General features: G+C 49.9%; 1 protein-coding gene across 2 annotated transcripts in view; it reads left to right on the top strand.

Annotated features, from left to right (window-relative positions):
* sema5ba (sema domain, seven thrombospondin repeats (type 1 and type 1-like), transmembrane domain (TM) and short cytoplasmic domain, (semaphorin) 5Ba) overlaps window positions 1–20566 on the top strand; it is a 396442-nt gene that overhangs the window by 152939 nt on the left and 222937 nt on the right. For both annotated transcript variants that reach the window (XM_038790081.1, XM_038790080.1), the window contains exon 3: window positions 9748–9947. In XM_038790081.1, coding sequence (XP_038646009.1) covers window positions 9794–9947 — 154 coding nt within the window. In that variant the 5' untranslated portion in view covers window positions 9748–9793. The remainder of the gene's footprint in view (window positions 1–9747; window positions 9948–20566) is intronic.

Here is a 20566-nt window from a genome sequence, read left to right as displayed (position 1 = left end):
GCCCAAATGCATCAGCTCACCCTTATCCAGATGAAATGAAATGAAAATCGCTTATTGTCACGAGTAGGCTTCAATGAAGTTACTGTGAAAAGTCCCTAGTCGCCACATTCCGGCGCCTGTTCGGGGAGGTTGGTACGGGAATCGAACCGTGCTGCTGGCCTGCCTTGGTCTGCTTTAAAAGCCAGCGATTTAGCCCAGTGTGCTAAACCATTGAGTTCCATTTGCGATTGATCAGCCCACCTGACCAGCCTGTCTATATCTTCCTGTCATCGAAGGCTATCCTCCTCACTATTTACCACTCCACCAATTTTCATATCATCTGCAAATTTACTGATCACCCCTCCTACATTCGTATCTGAACCATTTATATAAACCACAAACACTGCCCCCTGCAGGACCCCACTGGACACAGGCTTCCAGTCAGAGAAACACCCCTCGACCATCACCCTCTGCTTCCTGCCACACAGCCAATCCTGGATGCAATTTGCCAAATTTCCTTGGATCCCATGGGCTCTTACCTTTGCTGTCAGTCTCCTATGTGGGACTTTATCAAAAACTTTGCTGAAGTCCAAGTAGGCTGCATCAAATGCATTTCCCTCATCTACACACCTGGTCACCTCTTCGAAACATTCAATCAAGTTGGTCAGACATGACCTCCCCTTAACAAAACCATGCTGACTGTTCTTGATTAATCCCTGTCTCTCCAAATGCAGATTGATTGTGTCTCTTTCCCCATCACTCTGGTTTGACTGACTGGCCTGTAGTTTCCTGGTTTATCCCTTCCTCCCTCCTTGAATAATGGTACCACATTGGCTATCCTCCTGTCCTCTGGCACCTCTCCTGTAGCCAGAGAGGAATTGAAAATTATTGCCAGCACACTGCCATTTCCTCCCTTGCCTTACTCAACAGCCTGGAATACATTTTATCTGGTCCTGGAGGTTTGTCTACTTTCAAGCCTACCAGACTACTCGGAACCTTCTTTCTGGCTATGTTAATGACTTGAATTTTATCACAGCCTTTCTCCCGGATATCTATACCCACACTATCCCTCTCCCTAGTGAACACCGACACAAAGTATTCATTTAGAACCCTACCTAAGTCCTCTGGCTCCTCACACGCATTACCACAATGGTTCTTAATGGGCCCTACTCTTTTCCCAGGTTTCCTTTTACCCTTAATGTGCTTGTAAATCAACATAGGATTTTCCTTTATTTCACCTGCCAATGTCCTTTCATGTCCCATTTTTGCTCTTCTAATTTTCTTTTAAAGTTCCCTCGTGCACATTCTTTACTCCTCCAGGGCTTCTGCTGTTTTGTGCCACAAACCTACCACAATATCTACCACAAACCTCCCTTTTCTTTTTTATCCAAAGCAGTATATCCTCAATATCCAGGATTTACTGGATTTGTTGATCCCACCCTTTATCTTGATTGGAAGAATTGGCCCTGTACTGTCCCTCTTTCCTTCTTGAATGCATCCCACAGTTCTGTCACAGATTTACCGAAAGGTATCTGCTCCCAGTCCGCTCTGGGCCTAATCATATCTGATCTTATTAAAATCGTCCTTCCCCAGTTTAGAACTTTGATCTCAGGCCCATCGTTGTCCTTTTCCACAACAATCTTGAATCTAACCGAGTTATGATCACTGTCTGCAAAATGCTCCCCCACTGATACTTCAACCACTTGTCTGGCTTAGTTACCAAAAATGGAGTCCAGGACCACCCCTTCTCTTGTAGGACATTCTACGTATTGGCTTAAAACATTCTGGATGCATTTTTTAAAAGATTGCTCCCTCTAAGCCTATGGTTACCCCAGTTAAACTTGAGAAGTTGAAATGCCCCACTATCACCACACTTCTCTGAAATCTGCCGACATATCTGCTCTTCTATTTCTAATGTGCACATTTTAATGGGAATCGCTGACTAGTGATTTGGATAGCGAACCTTGGCTGACTCACCACCCGTAGCCGATTATAATATCCCAACCACTCTCCCCAGCCCTTGGCAGCTGAGGATAGAGTAACAGTTCAATGCGAGTCATGGCCGTTACCATCTCTGTATTTGAAATATTCCACTCACTTACCAAATATTTGGCGGGTTAAAGCTAGTGATTCCTGGATGGCGGTCTGGCAGGTGGAGGAATAAGCAGATTGCGGTCCTCATCCCTACTTCTGTTAAGCGCAGCACGGTAGCATTGTGGATAGCACAATTGCTTCACAGCTCCAGGGTCCCAGGTTCGATTCCGGCTTGGGTCATCCTTCCCGTGTGTGCGTGGGTTTCCTCCGGGTGCTCCAGTTTCCTCCCACAGTCCAAAGATGTGTGGGTTAGGTGGACTGGCCATGATAAATTGCCCTTAGTGTCCCAAATTGACCTTAGTGTTGGATGGGGTTACTGGGTTATGGGGTTAGGGTGGAGGTGTTGACCTTGGGTAGGGTGCTCTTTCCAAGAGCCGGTGCAGACTCGATGGGCCGAATGGCCTCCTTCTGCACTGTAAATTCTATGAAATCTTCAGAATCCATTGTTCTCCCACAAGCCTTAAACCCTTAAATAAAACAGAAACAGGGAGTTCATCCAAAATGTTCTGCCCACATCATTTTGCCCATCGCCCCCGTGGTCACTGATCTACAATGCCTGCTGGCCCACAATGCTGTGATTTAACAATTCTCACCTTTGGGTTGAAATCTCTCAATTGGCTCACCGCACTCTGGACTAGAGTTTTGCAGAATGATGGGTGGAGGGATTGGAAACAGATAAGTGGGAGTTCTCCCGGCGTCATCCTCCTGTCGCCTGAAGAATAATCCAGCCACCCCTCTTTTGAGCATATTGTGCAACACCTTGAGAACGCTTGTGTTCCTCCAACTCTGGCTTTTTGTCCCTCCCCCACTTCCAATGTTCCAGCATTGGCAGCCTTGTCTCCCACTGTCTAGATCCTAACCTCAAAAAAAATTAATTCTGAGACCTCCCTGCTTCTCCATTCCCTTCTCTTTCATTCCTTAGAAGCTACATCTTTAGTGTCATAGAGGTTTTCAGCATAGAAAAGGCCCCACGGCCCATCGTCCCTGTGCCTAATCATGAAATCCCCTTATTAATCAAGAGCACCAGATTTGTGCTTGAGGCATTGCTACCTACAGGGCTACAGATCAAGAGCTGGAAGGTGGAATTAGGCAGAAGAGCTTTTTCTTAGAACTTTAGAACTAGCAGCTGGAGTCTGCAATTTAGCCTCTTGAGCCTCCTCCACTGTTCAATTTGATCATGGCTGATCTCAACTCAACAAGACCACATCCCTACCATGCCCGTTCTCCTTTTGGTTACCTCTTCTAATGTCTCCTGCTTTGATTTGCTGCCAGCGATTAACAGAATGCAGACCTCAAGATGAAGCGCTCTTGGATGTTTTACTACTTTAAAGGTGGTATATAAATGTGAGTTGTTGAGGTAAACCCTTCCGACAGAGGAAAGGCCTTTTACTTGGAAGGTTGTGTGATTTTCTTTGGGAAATAAATATGAAATGTTGCACGAATTGTAAATTTGATTCGAGCCCTAACCCGAACCTGTGGCGGTGTCGCTGAATTGTTAGAAGCTCTTTGATTAACTTTACTGAAGCATTCTCTGACTCTGCTCGAATGCACACTGGGGACCTATTAATACACAACGCCTTGGCTAAACATGCAGCATTAATTCATCATGTGTAATTTGTGCGGATTGCCTGACATTAGGCTGTGTTCCTGCTAAGATAAAGCGGCCTGTGTTTGCAATGCAGATGTGCTATTCTTACAGGCTGCACGTTTTTGCATTGATTTTCTTTTTAAAGCAAAGTCTTTCCTATAAAGAGCTTTCTAAATCCTGTCTTTCTGATCTGTCCTCGCTTTGTCTTACGTAAAGTTCCTCTTCCCATTTCAACAAGTGACCCCCCCCCCCCCCCCCCATACCTTCAGAATTGGGCAATGGTTCAATAGAAACAGTGACGCCTTATATTTGGAAAAGGTTTGTAGGGTATTTTAACTCCTTCCTTAATACTTGCACATTTGTAACAATACAAACTGTCCTCTGCACGCAAGGGGTTGCACTTTGTGTTGCGAATCCAGTGCATTATGAGGTGCAGACATTAGGAAGTAACTTTCCCCTCTTTATAAGCTCGTAGAGTTCAGAGTTCCCCAACAGTGCAGAAGGAGGCCATTTGGCCCATTGGATCTGCACCGACCCTCTGAAAGAGAACCCTACCTAGGCTCACTTCCCTGCTTTATCCACGTAACCTCACCTCACCAGCACAACATTGGACTGTGGGAGGAAACCGGAGCACCCGGTGGAAACCCACGCACACACGGGGAGAACGTGCAAACTCCACACAGACAGTCACCCAAGGCCGGAATTGAACCCAATCCCTGGAGCTGTGAGGCAACTGTGCTAACCACTATACCACCATGCTGCCCCTAAAATTTAGAGTACCAAATTTTTTTTTTCCTAATTAAGGGGCAATTTAGCGCGGCCAATTCACCTAACCAGCGCATCTTTGGGTTGTGGGGGTGAAACCCACACAGACACGGGGACAATGTGATAACTCCACGTGGACAGGGACCCAGGGCCGGGATTGAACCTGGGTCCTCGGCGCCATGAAATTGTTGAACTCGTTGTTGACGTTGCGAGGCTGTAAAGTATCTGGATCAGGTAGTGTTCTCTAATTCCCATTGAGCTTCCTGTAGAATTGCACAGAAAATGCAGCACGGAAACAGGCCATTTGGTCCAATAGCACTTGGAAAATTCAGCACAATCAGGCAGAGTCAACATGGTTTTGTGAAACGGAAATCCTGTTTAACCGATTTAGTGGCGTTCTTTGAAGAAATAACATATGCCAGTAAAGGGGAACCAGTGGATGTACTGTATTTAGATTTCCAAAAGGCATTTCACAAGGTGCCACATCAAAGGTTATTGCAGAAAATGAAAGCTCATGGGGTAGGAGGTAACATATTGGCATGGATATAAGATGGGCTAACAGGAGATAGAGAGTAAGCATAAATGGGCCTTTTTCTGGTTGGCAAGATGAAACGAGCGGTGTCCCACAGTGATCAGTGCAGGGGCCTCAAATTTTTATAATTTGTAAAAATTAATCGAATGAAGGAAGTGAAGATATGATCGCTAAATTTGCTGATGAATTACAGATGGGTAGGATAGTAAGATGTGAAGAGGATACAAGGAGTCTACAAAGGGATGTTGATAGGTTAATATCTGGCAAATGGTGTATAATGTAGGAAAATTTGAAATTGCCCATTTTGGCAGGAAGAAAAAAGAGGGGCGGGATTCTCCCCTACCCGGCGGGGTGGGGGGTCCCAGCGCCGAGCAGTGGCGTGAACCACTCCGGCGTCGGGCCGTCCCAAAGGTTTGGAATCCTCCGGCTAGGCCGGCGCCGGAGTGGTTTGCGCCCCGCCAGCCAGCGGGGAAGAGGCTTGGCACCACGCCAACCGGCACCGAAGGGCCTCCGCCGGCCGGCGCATGGGCGGGAACGCCAGCGTGTGCCGGCGTCATCCCAGCGCATGCGCAGGGGGGATCATCTCCGCGTCAGCCATGGCGGAGGACCACACCAGCTGACGCGCACAGGCCCTCCGGCGGATCGGTGGGCCCCGATCGCGGGCCAGGTCACCGTGGGGGCAACCCCCGGGGCTGCCGTTCAAACAAGCCCGAAATAAATTCCGCTACCTGGGGATCCAAATAGCCCATGACTGGAAAGGGATCCACAAATGGAACCTCACCAGTCTGACAGAGGAAGTAAAAAAGGACCTGCAAAGATGGAGCACACTCCCACTCTCCCTCGCGGGGAGAGTCCAGGCGATCAAAATGAATGCGCTGCCCAGGTACTTCTTTCTATTCAGATCCATCCTGATCTACATCCCCAAGGCCTTATTCCAAGCAGTAGACAAACTAATCATGGCGTTCGTATTGGGGGGGGGGGGGGGGGGGGGTGTGTTCTGCAAAAAACAAAATCCGGGGGGGGGGGCTAGCCCTCCCAAACCTACAATTCTACCACTGGGCGGCGATGGCCGATCGAGTAAGGGGATGGATCCAGGAGCCAGAGGCCGAGTGGGTGCGTGCGGAGGGGGCCTCCTGCATGGGGACCTCCGGGCCCTCGCCACGGCAGCACTCCCATCCCCACCCAAAGAACACTCCAGCAGCCCAGTGGTGACAGCCACCCTCCAGTCATGGAAGCACCTACGGCAGCAATTTGGCCTGACCAAAATGTCAGACAAAGCTCCCATCTGTAACAACCACAGGTTCACACCAGCACTGACTGACGCCACCTTCAAAAGGTGGAGGCAGGACGGAGGAACACTGACAGTCAGGGACCTATACATGGACGGCAGGATTGCAACACTGGACAAACTGACAGAGAAATTCCAGCTAGCCAGGGGGAACGAGCTAAGGTACCTGAAGCTCAAAAACTTCCTACGAAAGGAGGCAAGGACGTACCCACAACCCCCACGACAGACACTACTGGAAGACCTACTGGGCGCAAGCATACTAGATACATGAAACTGTAGCGACATGTATGACCGACTGACAGAAAGGGCCGACACCGTACTGGACGCAACAAGAAAGAAATGGGAGGATGACCTGGGGATTGAGATAGGGTGGGGACTCTGGAGCGAAGCACTGCATAGAGTCAACTCCACCTCCACGTGCGCAAGGCTCAGCCTGAGGCAACTAAAAGTGGTACATAGAGCCCACTTAACAAGAAACCGTATGAGTAGGTTCTTCCCAGAGGGGGATTATAGATGTGAACGGTGCCAAGGAGGCCTGGCCAACCATACCCACATGTTCTGGTCATGCCCCAGACATGCGGGGTACTGGACAGCCTTCTTCGAGGCTATGTCCAAAGTGGTGGGGGTGAGGGTGGAGCCATGCCCGATAGTGGCGGTCTTCGGGGTCTCGGACCAGCCAGATCTATTCCTGGGGAGGAGGGCGGACGCCCTTGCCTTTGCCTCCCTGATCGCCCGCCGTGGAATCCTGTTTGGCTGGCGGTCAGCAGCACCGCCCAGAGCTGCAGACTGGCTGTCCGACCTCTCGGAATCTCTCCAAGTGGCGAAAATCAAATTCGCCATCCGAGGGTCGGACGACGGTTTCCACAGAACGTGGGAACCATTCACCCAATTGTCCCGGGACCTGTTTGTGGCCAACGAGCAAGCAGAAGAATAGCCGGGTGGCCAAGAATCAGGGGAAAGCGGCCAAAGCATGAGAGGGAGAGATAGATCGGGGGGGGGGGGGGGGGGGGGGGGGGGGGGGAAGCAGCTAAACCTAAGAGGAAAGAAAGGTGAACCACAGGAGAAGAGGCGGAGGGGGCAGAAGCGGGGGGAGGGGGGGGGGAGAGGGAAGAGACAGGGAACAAGAGAGGAGAACCAGGGAGGTGGGTGGGAGGCAGGGAAATGACAGTCGGAAGGAGGGCACGGGATATGATAACAAACTTGGCATCTCCAGGAACAGAGAACAAGGAGAATAAAGACAAAAGAGGGGAGGAACGGCTGAAGCGGAGGTGAGCGCGAGACGGCAGCGAAATCTGTCCGGGAGAAGCAAGCGACAACATCAACACCAGACCCATTCGAGTATTGCCCACTGCAATTGTTTCTCCTTCACCCAAATGTATATTTACCTCCCCAGTCTCCACCGCACACCCCCCCTAACAAACAGTCGCCTACTTATGTATTATAAATAACTTTGACAGTTGTACAGAGTTGCTGCTGTTGAGCTGGTGCACAATACCCCAGTTATTCTATTTTATTTTTTATTTTACTTTTTTTTGGGTATGTTTGGGTGTGCCCTTCTCTTCTATATATGTATATATACATATATTTCTTATTCTGTGTACATAACGGTAAATATACTTTGTTCAAAGACCCAATAAAAAACATTTATAAAAACAATAGTGGGAGGTTTTACTTCAGTTACACATCCCATTGTTGGGCCCACACCTGGAATAGTGAGTATAGTACAGGGCTGGGATTCTCCGAGCCTCTGCGACAAAATGGCGCTCGGCGTGGGGGCACAGAATGAAAATGATGAAAATCGCTTATTGTCACCAGTAGGCTTCAATTGAAGTTACTGTGAAAAGCCCTTGGTTGCCACATTCCGGCGCCTGTTCAGGGAGGCTGGTACGGGAATTGAACCGTGATACTGGCCTGCCTTGGTCTGCTTTCAAAGCCAGCGATTTAGCCCAGTGTGCTAAACCAGCCTCTGCATCAGACCTGCGATCGGGTCCGACGCCGGGACGTTATTCTCCGGCGACCGGGGAATCGGCGGCAGTCGCGCGCGCGCTGTTGATGGGGCGCAGGTCAGGGGGCCGTTGAAGGAGGCCCCTGCGGCGATTCTCCGTGGTCGACCGGCCAAGTTCCCGACAGCGTGGTTCACATATGGTTCCACCCGCTGGGAGCTCGGCGTTGCGGCTGCGGTGGCCGTCCTGGCGTTAGAGGGGGGGGGGGGGGGGGCAGGGGAATCAGTCTCCGGGGGGGGGGGGGACCTCCACGACGACCAAGCCCGCGATCGGCGGCCACCGATCAGCGGACGCGCGCGTTCTGGCGGGAGCCTACCTTCTTCCGCGCGGCCCGCTGTATGATTCCGCCATGTTGCGCGGAAACACTCGGACCCTCAGCCAGCAGTGCACGGTCACGCTCGGCAGCTGGAGCAGCGTGGAGCACTCCGTCGCCGTGCTGGCCTCCTGTGGGCTACAGAATCGCTGGGCCAAGGGGCCCATTGACGTCGGCGTGAAACACTTAGCCGCGTTTTTGGAGAATCCCGGCCCAGATCTCCGCAGTTCAGAGAAGGTTTACTCAACTAATAACTGGATTGGGTGGCTTTTTCTATGAAGAAAAGTTGGGCAGGCTAGACTTTTACCCCAGGAGTTTAGAATTGTAAGAGGCGACTTGATTGAAACATATAAAATCCTGAAGGATCTTGACAGGGTGGATGTGGAGAGTATGTTTCCTCTTGTGGGAGAATCTAAAACTGGGGTCACTGTTTAAAAATAAGTGGTTGGTCCTTTAAGACAGATGAGGAGAAATTATTTCTCTCTAAAGGTCATGAATTTCTGGAACTCACTTCCTCAGAAAGCGGTGGGAATGTACATATATATATATTTTCTTTTTTCTAAAAAAATTCATTTCATGACCCAATTCATTTTTTTTCCAATTGAGGGGCAATTTAGCGTGGCCAATCCACCTACCCGGCACATCTTTGGGTTGTGGGGATGAGACCCACGCAGACATGGGGAGAATGTGCAAACTCCACTCGGACAGTGACCCGGGGACGGGATCGAACCTGGGTCCTCTGCACCGTGAGGCAGCAGTGCTAACCACCGGGCGGCCCCGTAGAGCGGCTCCCGAGCGGCGCCGTGCCATGCCCACGGCACCGATTCTCCGTGCTCCGGAGAATTGGCGGACCGGCGTCGTGGCGCGATTCGTGCCGGTCCCGACGATTCTCCAGCCGGGCCCCGGGGTGAGAGAATCCCGGCCCATATGTTAGTATATTTATATCGAGTACATGCTGGCATTTATGCTCTGTTAGTGACTTAACCCATCCTTCCATATCTAACTTCCTATCAGCACCACCTTCTATTCCCTTGTGATATCCATATCTAGACTCTAAGGTGCACCTCTACTATTGACTTCAACACCTCCCATTCTCACCATGCTCTGGGTAAAGATGATGAAGAGCTGTCGTGTGATTGGATCCCTCCAACCACCTTGCAAGTAAATCAATTTGTTTCTTTTCAGGCACGTCTCCCAAGTCCCACCACCCTGGTAGCCAAGACATTCAACCATGGGTGCATCACGGTTGGTGGCCTGCTGTCTGTCTGTCCCATGTGTTCTACTTATCATCAGGTGCAACCTCACGGCCTCCCACAGTTCGGAACACCTTCGGGAGAATGAGCTTCCGTGTGACAAGAAGGACCATCCAATCGTGCTTTTTAATGGTAAGAAATTAGAATCAAATGATGCTAATGATTTTCGGAATGTCTTTCGGAAACTTCTCTGCTTGTTGACATGCGTGGTCACCCTTGCTGGGGGAAACAGAGCACATTTCTAATTTCTTCACCCAGCTTTACCATCTTCTGTATATTCATATAAAGCTCCACTCTGGGGGGGGAAAAAAGGCCGAAAAAAGAGACAGATCGCTGGAGCCTTTTGTCTCGCATTCATGAGAATAAATGCAAGAGTGCCAAATTTCAAAGGCTCACAATTAATGCTTCAGGGGGAAAAGGTGCTGATTGGTTGGTAAGTCAACTCTGATTGGCTGAGATGTTGCCATGGAGAAGGAAAAGGAGAACTACCCAAACTCCTGAGTAAAAGGTGCAAGGCTTGAGCATGTTCCTTTTGTTTGCCGGCAGCGGGTCCTTGTGGATGAATGTTTGTTGCTTCTCGTAAGCGTAAATTGGACATGGGGTAGGATTCAGCGGACTCAAGTTAAAGCCCCTGAATGGTACGTTTTTTTTAAGTAAATGTTTTTATTCTCCATTTTCACATTTTCCTTCAAAATTGACACCCCACCCACAGACAGTAAACGATAACAAATACAAAATACCTACACCCCAAAGAGCCCTCACTTCGAGTGAAAGTCCCATCACTTCCCTTGTCCAAATATATACAACATTGGCTCCTTTAGCCCACACACCCGCACGCAGTGAAACAAACAAACAAAAAAAAAGAAAATACAGTCATGAGGTTACATCGGCACATGGCCATATCTCAATTTCTCAGTTCTGCCACAGTCCTTCTGCCTTCGCAAACTCCTCCGCTGCTTCTGCCATTCCAAAATAAAAGTCCTTGAGCTTGTAAGTCACCCTCAGCTTTGCTGGATATACAATGCCGCACTGCACCTTGCTAATGTACAGGGCCCTCTTCACCCGGTTGAAAGCAGCCCGCCTCCTCACCAGCTCCACCGTCAAGTCCTGGTATACACGTATACCAGCACCAGCCCACTGCACCACCCGCTTCTGCTTGGCCCAGCACAGGACCTTCTCCGTCACACTGTACCTACGGAAGCAGAGTCTTCTCTTGGCGGTTCACTCGCCTTTGGTACAGGCCTCCACGACCGATGAGCCCGATCCAGTTCATATCGTGGGGGGATCCTCCCCCTCCCCCAATAGTTCCGCCAGCATTGCGGCAAAATACTCAGTCAGCCTCGGCCTTTCAACTCCTTCGGGCAGCACCACAATCCTCAAATTCTGTCGCCTGGATCTGTTTTCCGGGTCTTCCATTTTTCCTCGCAGATCCTTATTAATCTCCATAACCTTCTGCATCTCCTTCCCCATCGACGTAAGTTGATCACCATGCTGCAGTAATGTCTCCTCCACTTCCTTCAGCGCCTCCCCTTGCTCCCGCACCTCCGCCACTGCGCTCGCCACCGCCGTCATCACCGGGGTAATCGCCTCCTCCACCAGCCACTCAAAACCTCCCTCATCTCCTTCCTCATTGCCTCCATGTGTTTTGTAAACTGCCTTTCGAGTTCCGCAGCCATCGCCTTAGTTATTTCTTCAGCCGTAAGCAATACGGCCTCCCCTGGTGCTGCAGCCTCCATTTTCCTTGGTGACCCCGCGGTGACCTTTCTACTCCACGACGAACTTCCAGCTGTTTTCACAGCCGTTTTCTTACTGGTCCTCGACATATCCCTTCCCTGTGCTTTCTCCTGGCCTTCACCGCCTTCGCTGCCCCTAGGATCGGGCGTCAATCCCCGACAATACCGTTCCCGAATGGGAGCCCTCCAACGGGCGGCTGCCTCCTGCCCGCCATCACCAGAAGTTCCCCTGAATGGCACGTTTAACGGGCTGTTTCTTGGTGGCTGCAACACTGGGAAACACCCTGCTGTCCAACGTCACTTTGTCGGGTTTTATGGCCCATTAGAGGGTGGTATTGACAGGGTGTCCAGGTGGCTCAACCAGGGTGCCAGGCTGGCACTGCCAAGATGCCTGGGGGAGTACCAGGGTGAATCATAGAATTTTCAGTGCAGAAGGTGGCCATTCGGCCTATCGAGTCTGCACTGACCCTTGGAAAGAACACTTACCAAAGCCCACACCTCCATCCTATCCCCACAATCCAGTAACCCCACCTAACCTTTTTTATGGACACGAAGAACAATTGATCATGGCCAATCTACCTAACCCGCCCATCTTTGAACTGTGGGAGGAAACCGGAGCACCCGGAGGAAACCCACGCAGACACGGGGGAGAACGTGCAGACTCCGCACAGACAGAGACCCAAGCCGGGAATCGAACCTGGGACCCTGGAGCTGTGAAGCAACTGTGCTAACCACTGTGCTACCGTGCTGCCCAGGGTGCCACCCTGCAATGTCCCCGATCTTCCGGGTTGTCTCCAATGGCCTGAGAGACCCTCCAGGGGCCGAGTGGCCTGGTCCACGTTTGTGCGGACCAATATTGAGAGACGCCCTGACATGGTCTCCCTGGCGTGGCCAGTGAGTCCCGATTTGAGGCTAGCCCGCGAATCGGCCTGGATCCGCGTTGGGCACAACGGGGTCGCTGAATCGCTCCCACGGTTTGAGCCCGAACGATATTTTTACAAACGGTTTTGCATTTACGTAGCATATTTTGCAACCTCTGAACAAAGTGTTTTACAAGCAAAAGCTAACTTTCTGTTAGCCAGTGTTGTAATGTAGGAAGCCTGGCAGCCAATTTGCACACAACAAACTCCAACATTACGATAAATGATCAGTACATCTCTCTTAATGATTCTGGTTGAGGGATACACATTAGACAGCACATTGGAGACACTACCCCTGCTGCTCTGTTTCGCAATCAGATCCTGGACTCTTGGGATCCTTCACATCCTCCATGAGAGACTTTGGCAGAACATCTCATTTGAGTTTCTGGTTAGTGGACCGCCTTGCCCTTATGGTCACCTCGGCGATCTACGCCTGCTGCAATGTTCCAGTGAAGCTCAACAACAGCCTGAGGAACATCACCTCGTCTTCCGATTAGGCACCACACAGCCTTCTGGAGTCAACACTTGAGTTTCTGACTTTGAGCTCTGTCCTCCATTTTGATTCTTTTTTTTTTAAGCCTGGTTTCTGCTTGTGGAGATTATGGGCTGAATGGCCTCTTTCTGCACCATAACGTTGCTGCGTTTTGGGCTGAATGGCCTCTTTCTGCACCATAACGTTGCTGTGTTTCTCTGGTTCTATTGTTCTGCCATTTGTACCTGCTCGGGACAAATGCTTTGTTTCTTTACTGCAACCATTACCACTCCCTTTGCCTTTTATTCCACGACATCGCTGACTGTGCTGAGCTCTCTCCATACCTCCAGCTCCACGTGGTTAATTTCTGTGAACGTGAATTATGGGCATATGAATTAGGAGCAGGCGTAGGCCCCTCGAGCCTGCCTATTCCCACCTACCCCCAATAAACTTTCACCCCCCCCCCCTTTGCTTACCAAGCAACTATCTCGCTCTGCCTTAAAAATATCCAAAATATCCAAATATGCTTCCACTACCTTTTGAGGAAGAGAGTTCCTCAAACTCTCAAAGACCTATGGCCCTCTGAAAGAAAAGATTCTCCTCATCCCCTTATTTTTAAACAGTGACCCCCGGTTTTAAATTCTCCCAACATCCTCTTGCTTGAGGGGCCGAATGGCCTACTCCTCCTATTTTCTGATTTTTTTTTTTTTTTTAACAGTACAGCACAGAGCAGGCCCTTCGGCCCTCAATGTTGCGCCGAGCCATGATCACCCTACTCAAACCCACGTATCCACCATATACCCGTAACCCAACAACTCCCCCTTAACCTTACTTTTTCTAGGACACTACGGGCAATTTAGCATGGTCAATCCACCTAACCCGCACATCTTTGGACTGTGGGTGGAAACCGGAGCACCCGGAGGAAACCCACGCACACAGGGGGAGGATGTGCAGACTCCACACAGACAGTGACCCAGCCGGGAATCGAACCTGGGACCCTGGAGCTGTGAAGCATTTATGCTAACCACCATGCTACCCTGCTGCCCCTATTTCTATGACCCCCTCAGAATCTTTTACGTTTGAAACAAGTTGTCCCTTACTCTTCCAAACTCCAGCAGATACACGTCTAGCCCGTCCAACCGGTCCAATAATTTATGGCGTGGAACCTGAAAAAATGAAATGAAAATCGCTTATTGTCACGAGTAGACTTCAACGAAGTTACTGTGAAAAGCCCCTAGTCGCCACATTCCGGCGCCTGTCCGGGGAGGCTGGTACGGGAATCGAACCGTGCTGCTGGCCTGCTTGGTCTGCTTTAAAAGCCAGCGATTTAGCCGAGTGAGCTAAACCAGCCCCTTATCAGATGCCTTCTGGACGTCAACATCCCTTGTCAGTCCCTGTTGATAATGCTAGTGACCGCCTCAAAAATGCAACTAGATTATTCAGGCATGATCGATCCTTTATAAGTCCATGCCGACGCTCTCTGATTAACTCACACTTGCACAGTCTAGTGACAGAAAGCAGTAACCCTCTCAAAATTGATGTTAAAATTACAACTCGCTAGTTGACTAGTTTCTCACTCCTTGATTATCCCCTTGTTAAATAGTAGAGTCACATTTGCAGTTTTCCCGTACAGGTGCACAATTCCTGAATCTAGAAAGCTTTGGAAAATTACAGTTTCTCCATCTATTTCTTGAAGCACTCTGACGTGGAAATCATCAGATCCTAGACTATTATCTATCTTAAGTCCCGTTATTTTCTCCATCGCCATTCTTACATGCATTAAATTAATAAACTCTTTTGCACCACTGTTTTATGTTTATCCCCTTCCTCCATTGCAAACATGAATGTGAAGAACTAACTTGACGAGCCAGCCATTTTCTCACTATCCCACTATGGGTTAATCGGTAACCGCTCACTTGGAGTCAGAACGTTGTGGGTTTAAGACCTACTACAGAGACATAAGAACATAAGAACTAGGAGCAGGAGTAGGCCATCTGGCCTCTCGAGTCTGGATACCTGAGGTTGTGAAAGGAGTGATATTGGGCAGCACGGGAGCACAGTGATTAGCACGGTTGCTTCACAGCTCCAGGGTCCCAGGTTCGATTCCCGGCTTGGGTCACTGTCTGTGCGGAGTCTGCACGTTCTCCCCGTGTCTGCGTGGGTTTCCTCCGGGTGCTCCGATTTCCTCCCACAGTCCAAAGATGTGCAGGTTAGGTGGATTGGCCATGATAAATTGCCCTTAGAGTCCAAAAAGGTTATGTGGTGTTACTATGGGCTTAAGCGGGGTGCTCTTTCCAAGGACCGGTGCTGAATCGATGGGCCGAATGGCCTCCTTTTGCACTGTAAATTCTAAGATTCTATGATAATGCAATTTGTTTCCTCTGTTTCATCCTGAGAACTTTCTATAACACTGCCTGTATGCCTGACGTTTAACACACCGACAGCGATGTGTAAGAGCAGGGTCAAGGGTTGGAGGGAAGAGGTTAAAAAGAAAGCAAGCAAGAGGTTGCAGACCTGACCTCCTTGAGAAAGGTTCACCTCCCTTAAATCCTTCAGAGGTTGGAAAACAGCGACACTTCCCATCTAATCGGGAACGTGGGGTTTGACTTTCGTGGATAGTTCAGGACTTGACGCGAGGATTAGATCCGTTCAGAAGGATGTCACATAACAACAGGATGAAGTAAAGATTGGTCTCAGATTGTCGAAGATGAGTCAAAATATATTGCTTTCAGCTCTTGGTAAAAGCACGTGGTTGCCATGGTAACTCCCTTTGGAAGACATAGCCAGGTTTTTACAGTGTGGGGCGTGGCCATCATGATGACGATTTGACTTTTCCCGCTGACTTCCCTCAGCGTTTCTTTTTTTTTTCCTTTTCAAAAAATTTAGATGACCCAATTATTTTTTTTTTCAGTCAAGGGGCAATTTAGCCTGGCCAATCCACCTAACCTGCACATCTTGGGTGTAACGGGGAGAATGTGCAAACGCCACACGGACAGTGACCCAGGGCCGGGATTCGAACCCGGCTCCTCAGCGCCGCAGTCCCAATGCAAACCACTGCGTCATCATGCCGCCCTCCCTCAGCGTTTCCTGATGGTGTTTTCTGAAACTTAGCCCTGAAAATAAATAGTCTCTAGTTTTCAGGCCTGGTGCCAGTTGTCAACGTGAGTGGCAGTGTGTGTGTTTACTTTTATTTTCTCGTCTGGTCGTTCGGTTATCTATTACTGGTGTACCGCGCGACAAGGTGTTTCCTGACTTTGATCGGCCTTAATTTTAAGCTTATATCCTGCCCTCCCACTTCTTGTATGGTAGCGGCATTTAAGGGACATCTAGACAAATATATGAATAGGGTGGGAATGGAAGGATACGGACGTGGGCAGCACGGTGGCACAGTGGTTAGCACAGTTGCTTCGCAGCTCCAGGGTCCCAGGTTCGATTCCCGGCTTGGGTCACAGTCTGTGCGGAGTCTGCGCCTTCTCCCCGCGTCTGCGTGGGTTTCCCTCCGGGTGCTCCGATTTCCTCCCACAGTCCAAAGATGTGCAGGTTAGGTGGGTTGGCCATGCTAAATTGCCCTTAGTGTCCAAAGAGGTTAGGTGGGGTTACGGGGATAAAGGGGGATGGGGTGGAGGTGTAGTGCTCAAGCGGCGTGCTCTTTCCAAGGGCCGGTGCAGACTCGATGGGCTGAATGCCCTTCTTCTGCACTGTAAATTCTATGATATGATTCTATGACTCCGTAAGTGCAGACGGTTTTAGTTTAGCAGGTACCTGGTCGGCGCAGGCTTGGAGGGCCGAAGGGCCTGTTCCTGAGCTGTATTGTTCTTTGTTCTTTGTTCAGGACACCCCTCACCAGAGGAAACACTCTCTCACCGCCCAGCGTAAGAACTCTATTAGTCACCTCGAACCCCTCAATTCTATCACGACATCACCTTCTCTGCAGACGGAGCCACAGCCCTCGCCTGGGCGGCCTGTTTAAGCCGAGTGCCAGTGTAGTGAACCCCGTAGCTGAATCCCCACCGAGGCCGTTGCCTCTTTCCTGGGCTGCGGTGCCCTGAATTGAATGCGGCTACTCCCAATTGTATGACACGACATGAAAGTCCCGGGAATTAAACCTGTTGCGAGTTAGGTATTATTTTCCGGGGCCAAGTGAGTTGCGTGTCCCAACCACTTATGTCGTTGATCGTACAAAGGGAGGAGGGAATTTGATGCTGCTAAAAGTGCTGGGGGATTGGCAGCTGATGGGCCGAGACGTTGAGAAGACATTGTTTCTTTGTGATAGCCCAAAGGTGCTGACTGGGAGTTGGCAGCCTGCTTTTAACCGTCGCCACGGCAACCCGAGAATCTGTCAGAATTAGAAACCCCTCACCCCGCACGATAAAAGCAGAAAGTGAAGTCTTGGCATTGAGTTTCCATTCGTTTAATTTAAAACCCATGCCATTGACAGATACCAGACTGATATTCCCACAGCCCACGGGTCTAATAAAACTGGTGACAGCAGAGGTTCGTCTTTGATGGGAAGGGTTTCTGGTCCTGTTATAAATTAACTGTGCCATTTGAACTTTACAATTCCTTTTTCATTTATTAAGCACAGAGGTGGGATACAGGACAACTGTGATCTCTTGTTTGTGGCTCAGTTAATAAATTTACTGTCCTTTGTGTAACAATTTATTCTCGGGATGTTCGGGGTGGGCAGGGGGGGGTGAATGGTGGCAGAGATACATTTGTTGCCCATTCCTAAATTGGCTGGAGGAGTTAATCGATTATTCCAATGCTCGACTGACCCAGCTCGCACTTGCTACTAAAACTCAGCTCATCTGAAACTCTGCAGAGTGTATTCTAACCCGTTCATCTATCAGGCCTGTGTTTTTTTTAACATAATTTTTATTGAAAAATTTTGAATTTATACAACAATAACGCACCATAGTAAAATACCAAAAATAACAATAATATTAACAATCATAAACATTCGCCCCATCCCCATGAACAACACAGCATTTTAACAACAACGCAAATTAACACAATATAAAGTTACAGAATAGACACTACAATAAGGAACACCCCCCGGGTTGCTGCTGCCATTGACCAAGCTACCTATCTTTGAGCCAGGAAGTCCAGAAAAGGCTGCCATCGTTTATAGAACCCTTGTGTTGATCCTCTCAGGGCAAATTTGACCCTTTCCAATTTTATAAATCCCTCCATGTCACTGATCCAGGTCTCCACACTTGGGGGCCTTGCATCCTTCCACTGTAGCAGAATCCTTCGTCGGGCTACTAGGGACGCAAAGGCCAGGACACCGGCCTCTTTCGCCTCCTGCACTCCCGGCTCTACCGCAACTCCAAAAATCGCGATTCCCCACCCTGGTTTGACCCTGGATCCAACCACCCTCTACACCGCCCCCGCCACCCCCTTCCAGAATTCTTCCAGTGCTGGGCATGCACAGAACATATGGGCATGGTTCGCTGGGCTCCCCGAACATCTGGTGCACCTATCCTCACACCCAAAGAACCTACTCATCCTAGTCCCGGACATGTGGGCCCGGTGCAGCACCTAAAATTGGATGAGACTAAGCCTCGCACATGAGGAGGAAGAGTTGACTCTCTCCAAGGCCTCCGCCCAAGTCCCGTCCTCTATCTGCTCCCCGAGTTCCTCCTCCCATTTAACCTTCAGCTCCTCCACTGACGACTCCTCCACCTCCTGCATTACCTTATAGATGTCAGACACCTTCCCCTCTCCGACCCACACCCCCGAAAGCACTCTGTCCATCGTCCCCCACGATGGCAGCAGAGGGAATCCCTCTACCTGTCGCCTAGCAAACGCCTTTCTATCAGGCCTGTGTTTACCGACATACATTGGTCCCCGGTCTGGCAATGCCACGATTTTGACATTTGCGTCTTTGTTTTCAAATCCCTCCATGGCGTCTCCCCGTCGCTGTCTCTGCGTCCTCCTCCAGTCCTGCAACGCTCCTGGATATCTGCGTTCCTCCCTCCCGCATGTTGCATATTTTCTTCATTCAAGCATGGGAGGCCATGCCCTCAGCAAGCTGGATCCTAAGCTCCGGAATTCCCTCCCGAAACCTTCCTGTACCCCATTCCCTCCCTCTCCTCAAAACCTAAACCTTCTCCTGTGGCTTGTTTTAAAAAAAAAATCTTTCATGGGTAGTGGGCGTCGCTGGCAAGGCCAGTGGGTGGGTCCATCTCAGATTGCCCCTTGAACTGAGTGGCTTGCTGGGCCATTGCAGAGGGCAGTTCAGAGTCAACCACATTGCTGTGGGTCTGGAGTCACATGTAGGCCAGACCGGGTAAGGACGGCAGATTTCCTTCCCTAAAGGACATTAGTGAACCAAGTGGATTTTTGCAACAGTTCATGATCCGCATGGGCAGCACGGTAGCACAGTGGTTAGCATTGTGGCTTCACAGCGCCAGGGTCCCAGGTTCGATTCCCGGCTTGGGTCACTGTCTGTGCGGAGTCTGCATGTTCTCCCCGTGTCTGCGTGGGTTTACTCCGGGTGCTCCGGTTTCCTCCCACAGTCCAAAGACATGCAGGTAAGGTGGATTGGCCATGATAAATTGCCTTTAGTGTCCCAAAAGATTAGATGGGGTTATTGGGTTACGGGGATAGGGTGGAAGTGAGGGCTTAAGTGGGTCGGTGCAGACTCGATGGGCTGAATGGCCTCCTTCTGCACTGTATGTTCTATGTGCTATGATCCCTCTTACTAAAAGTACTATTAAATCCAGATTTTATTAATTGGATTTAATCCACAGTAGTACAGTGGTTAGCACAGTGGCTTTAGAGTTCCAGGGTCCCAGGTTCGATTCCCGGCTTGGGTCACTGTCTGTGCGAAGTGTGCATGTTCTCTCCGTGTCTGCGTGGGTTTCCTCCGGGTGCTCTGGTTTCCTCCCACAGTCCAAAGATGTGCAGGTTAGGTGGACTGGCCTTGCTTAACTGCCCTTAGTGTCCAAAAAGGTTGGGTTGGGTGGGCTTACTGGGTTACGGGGATAGGGTGGGGCTGTGGGCTTAGGTAGGGTGCTTTTTCTCAGGGCCATGCAGACTCGATGGGCCGAGTGGCCTCCTTCTGCACTGTCAATTCTATGATACCTTCATGATACCTATGAATTGGCCCAAGCTACTGTGGTGGAATTTGAACCCATGTCCACAGACCATTAACTTGAATCCCCTTCCACTGATAGTGTGTTTGATCCCTCTCCTGTGAAACTCATTGCTGGTAAGTTAGCAATATGGAGTAGGAGAGGTTTGGGTTTGTTATGAACACCAAGCTTACCTTGGTGTTCAGGGTGTAGGTCGGGAACTTCAACTCCAAACAAACCTCAGACTTTCCATGTGTGCGCAGAATAGGAGTGGCTGCACATATGCAGCTTGGCAGGGGAAACTCTTTGGGCCAAGCACTGGCCCAGCGTACCCATGCAGAGATGGAAAATGGAACAAAAAAGCAGGTCAGGTGACCGGGAGCAGAACACCATCGAGAAGAAGTGTCCCAGACATGGAACAGGGAAAGATCCCAAAGACAGAATGGACAGGGAGAAATCGCAAAGGGATTGGATGGATTTGTCTATTGTCACGTGTACCGAGGTACAGTGAAAAGTATTTTTCTACAAGCAGCTCAAAGAGATCATT

Source organism: Scyliorhinus canicula, chromosome 2 (genome assembly GCF_902713615.1).
Source record: "Scyliorhinus canicula chromosome 2, sScyCan1.1, whole genome shotgun sequence".
Lineage (NCBI taxonomy): Eukaryota > Metazoa > Chordata > Chondrichthyes > Carcharhiniformes > Scyliorhinidae > Scyliorhinus > Scyliorhinus canicula.
This window is presented reverse-complemented; position numbering and strand designations above follow the sequence as displayed.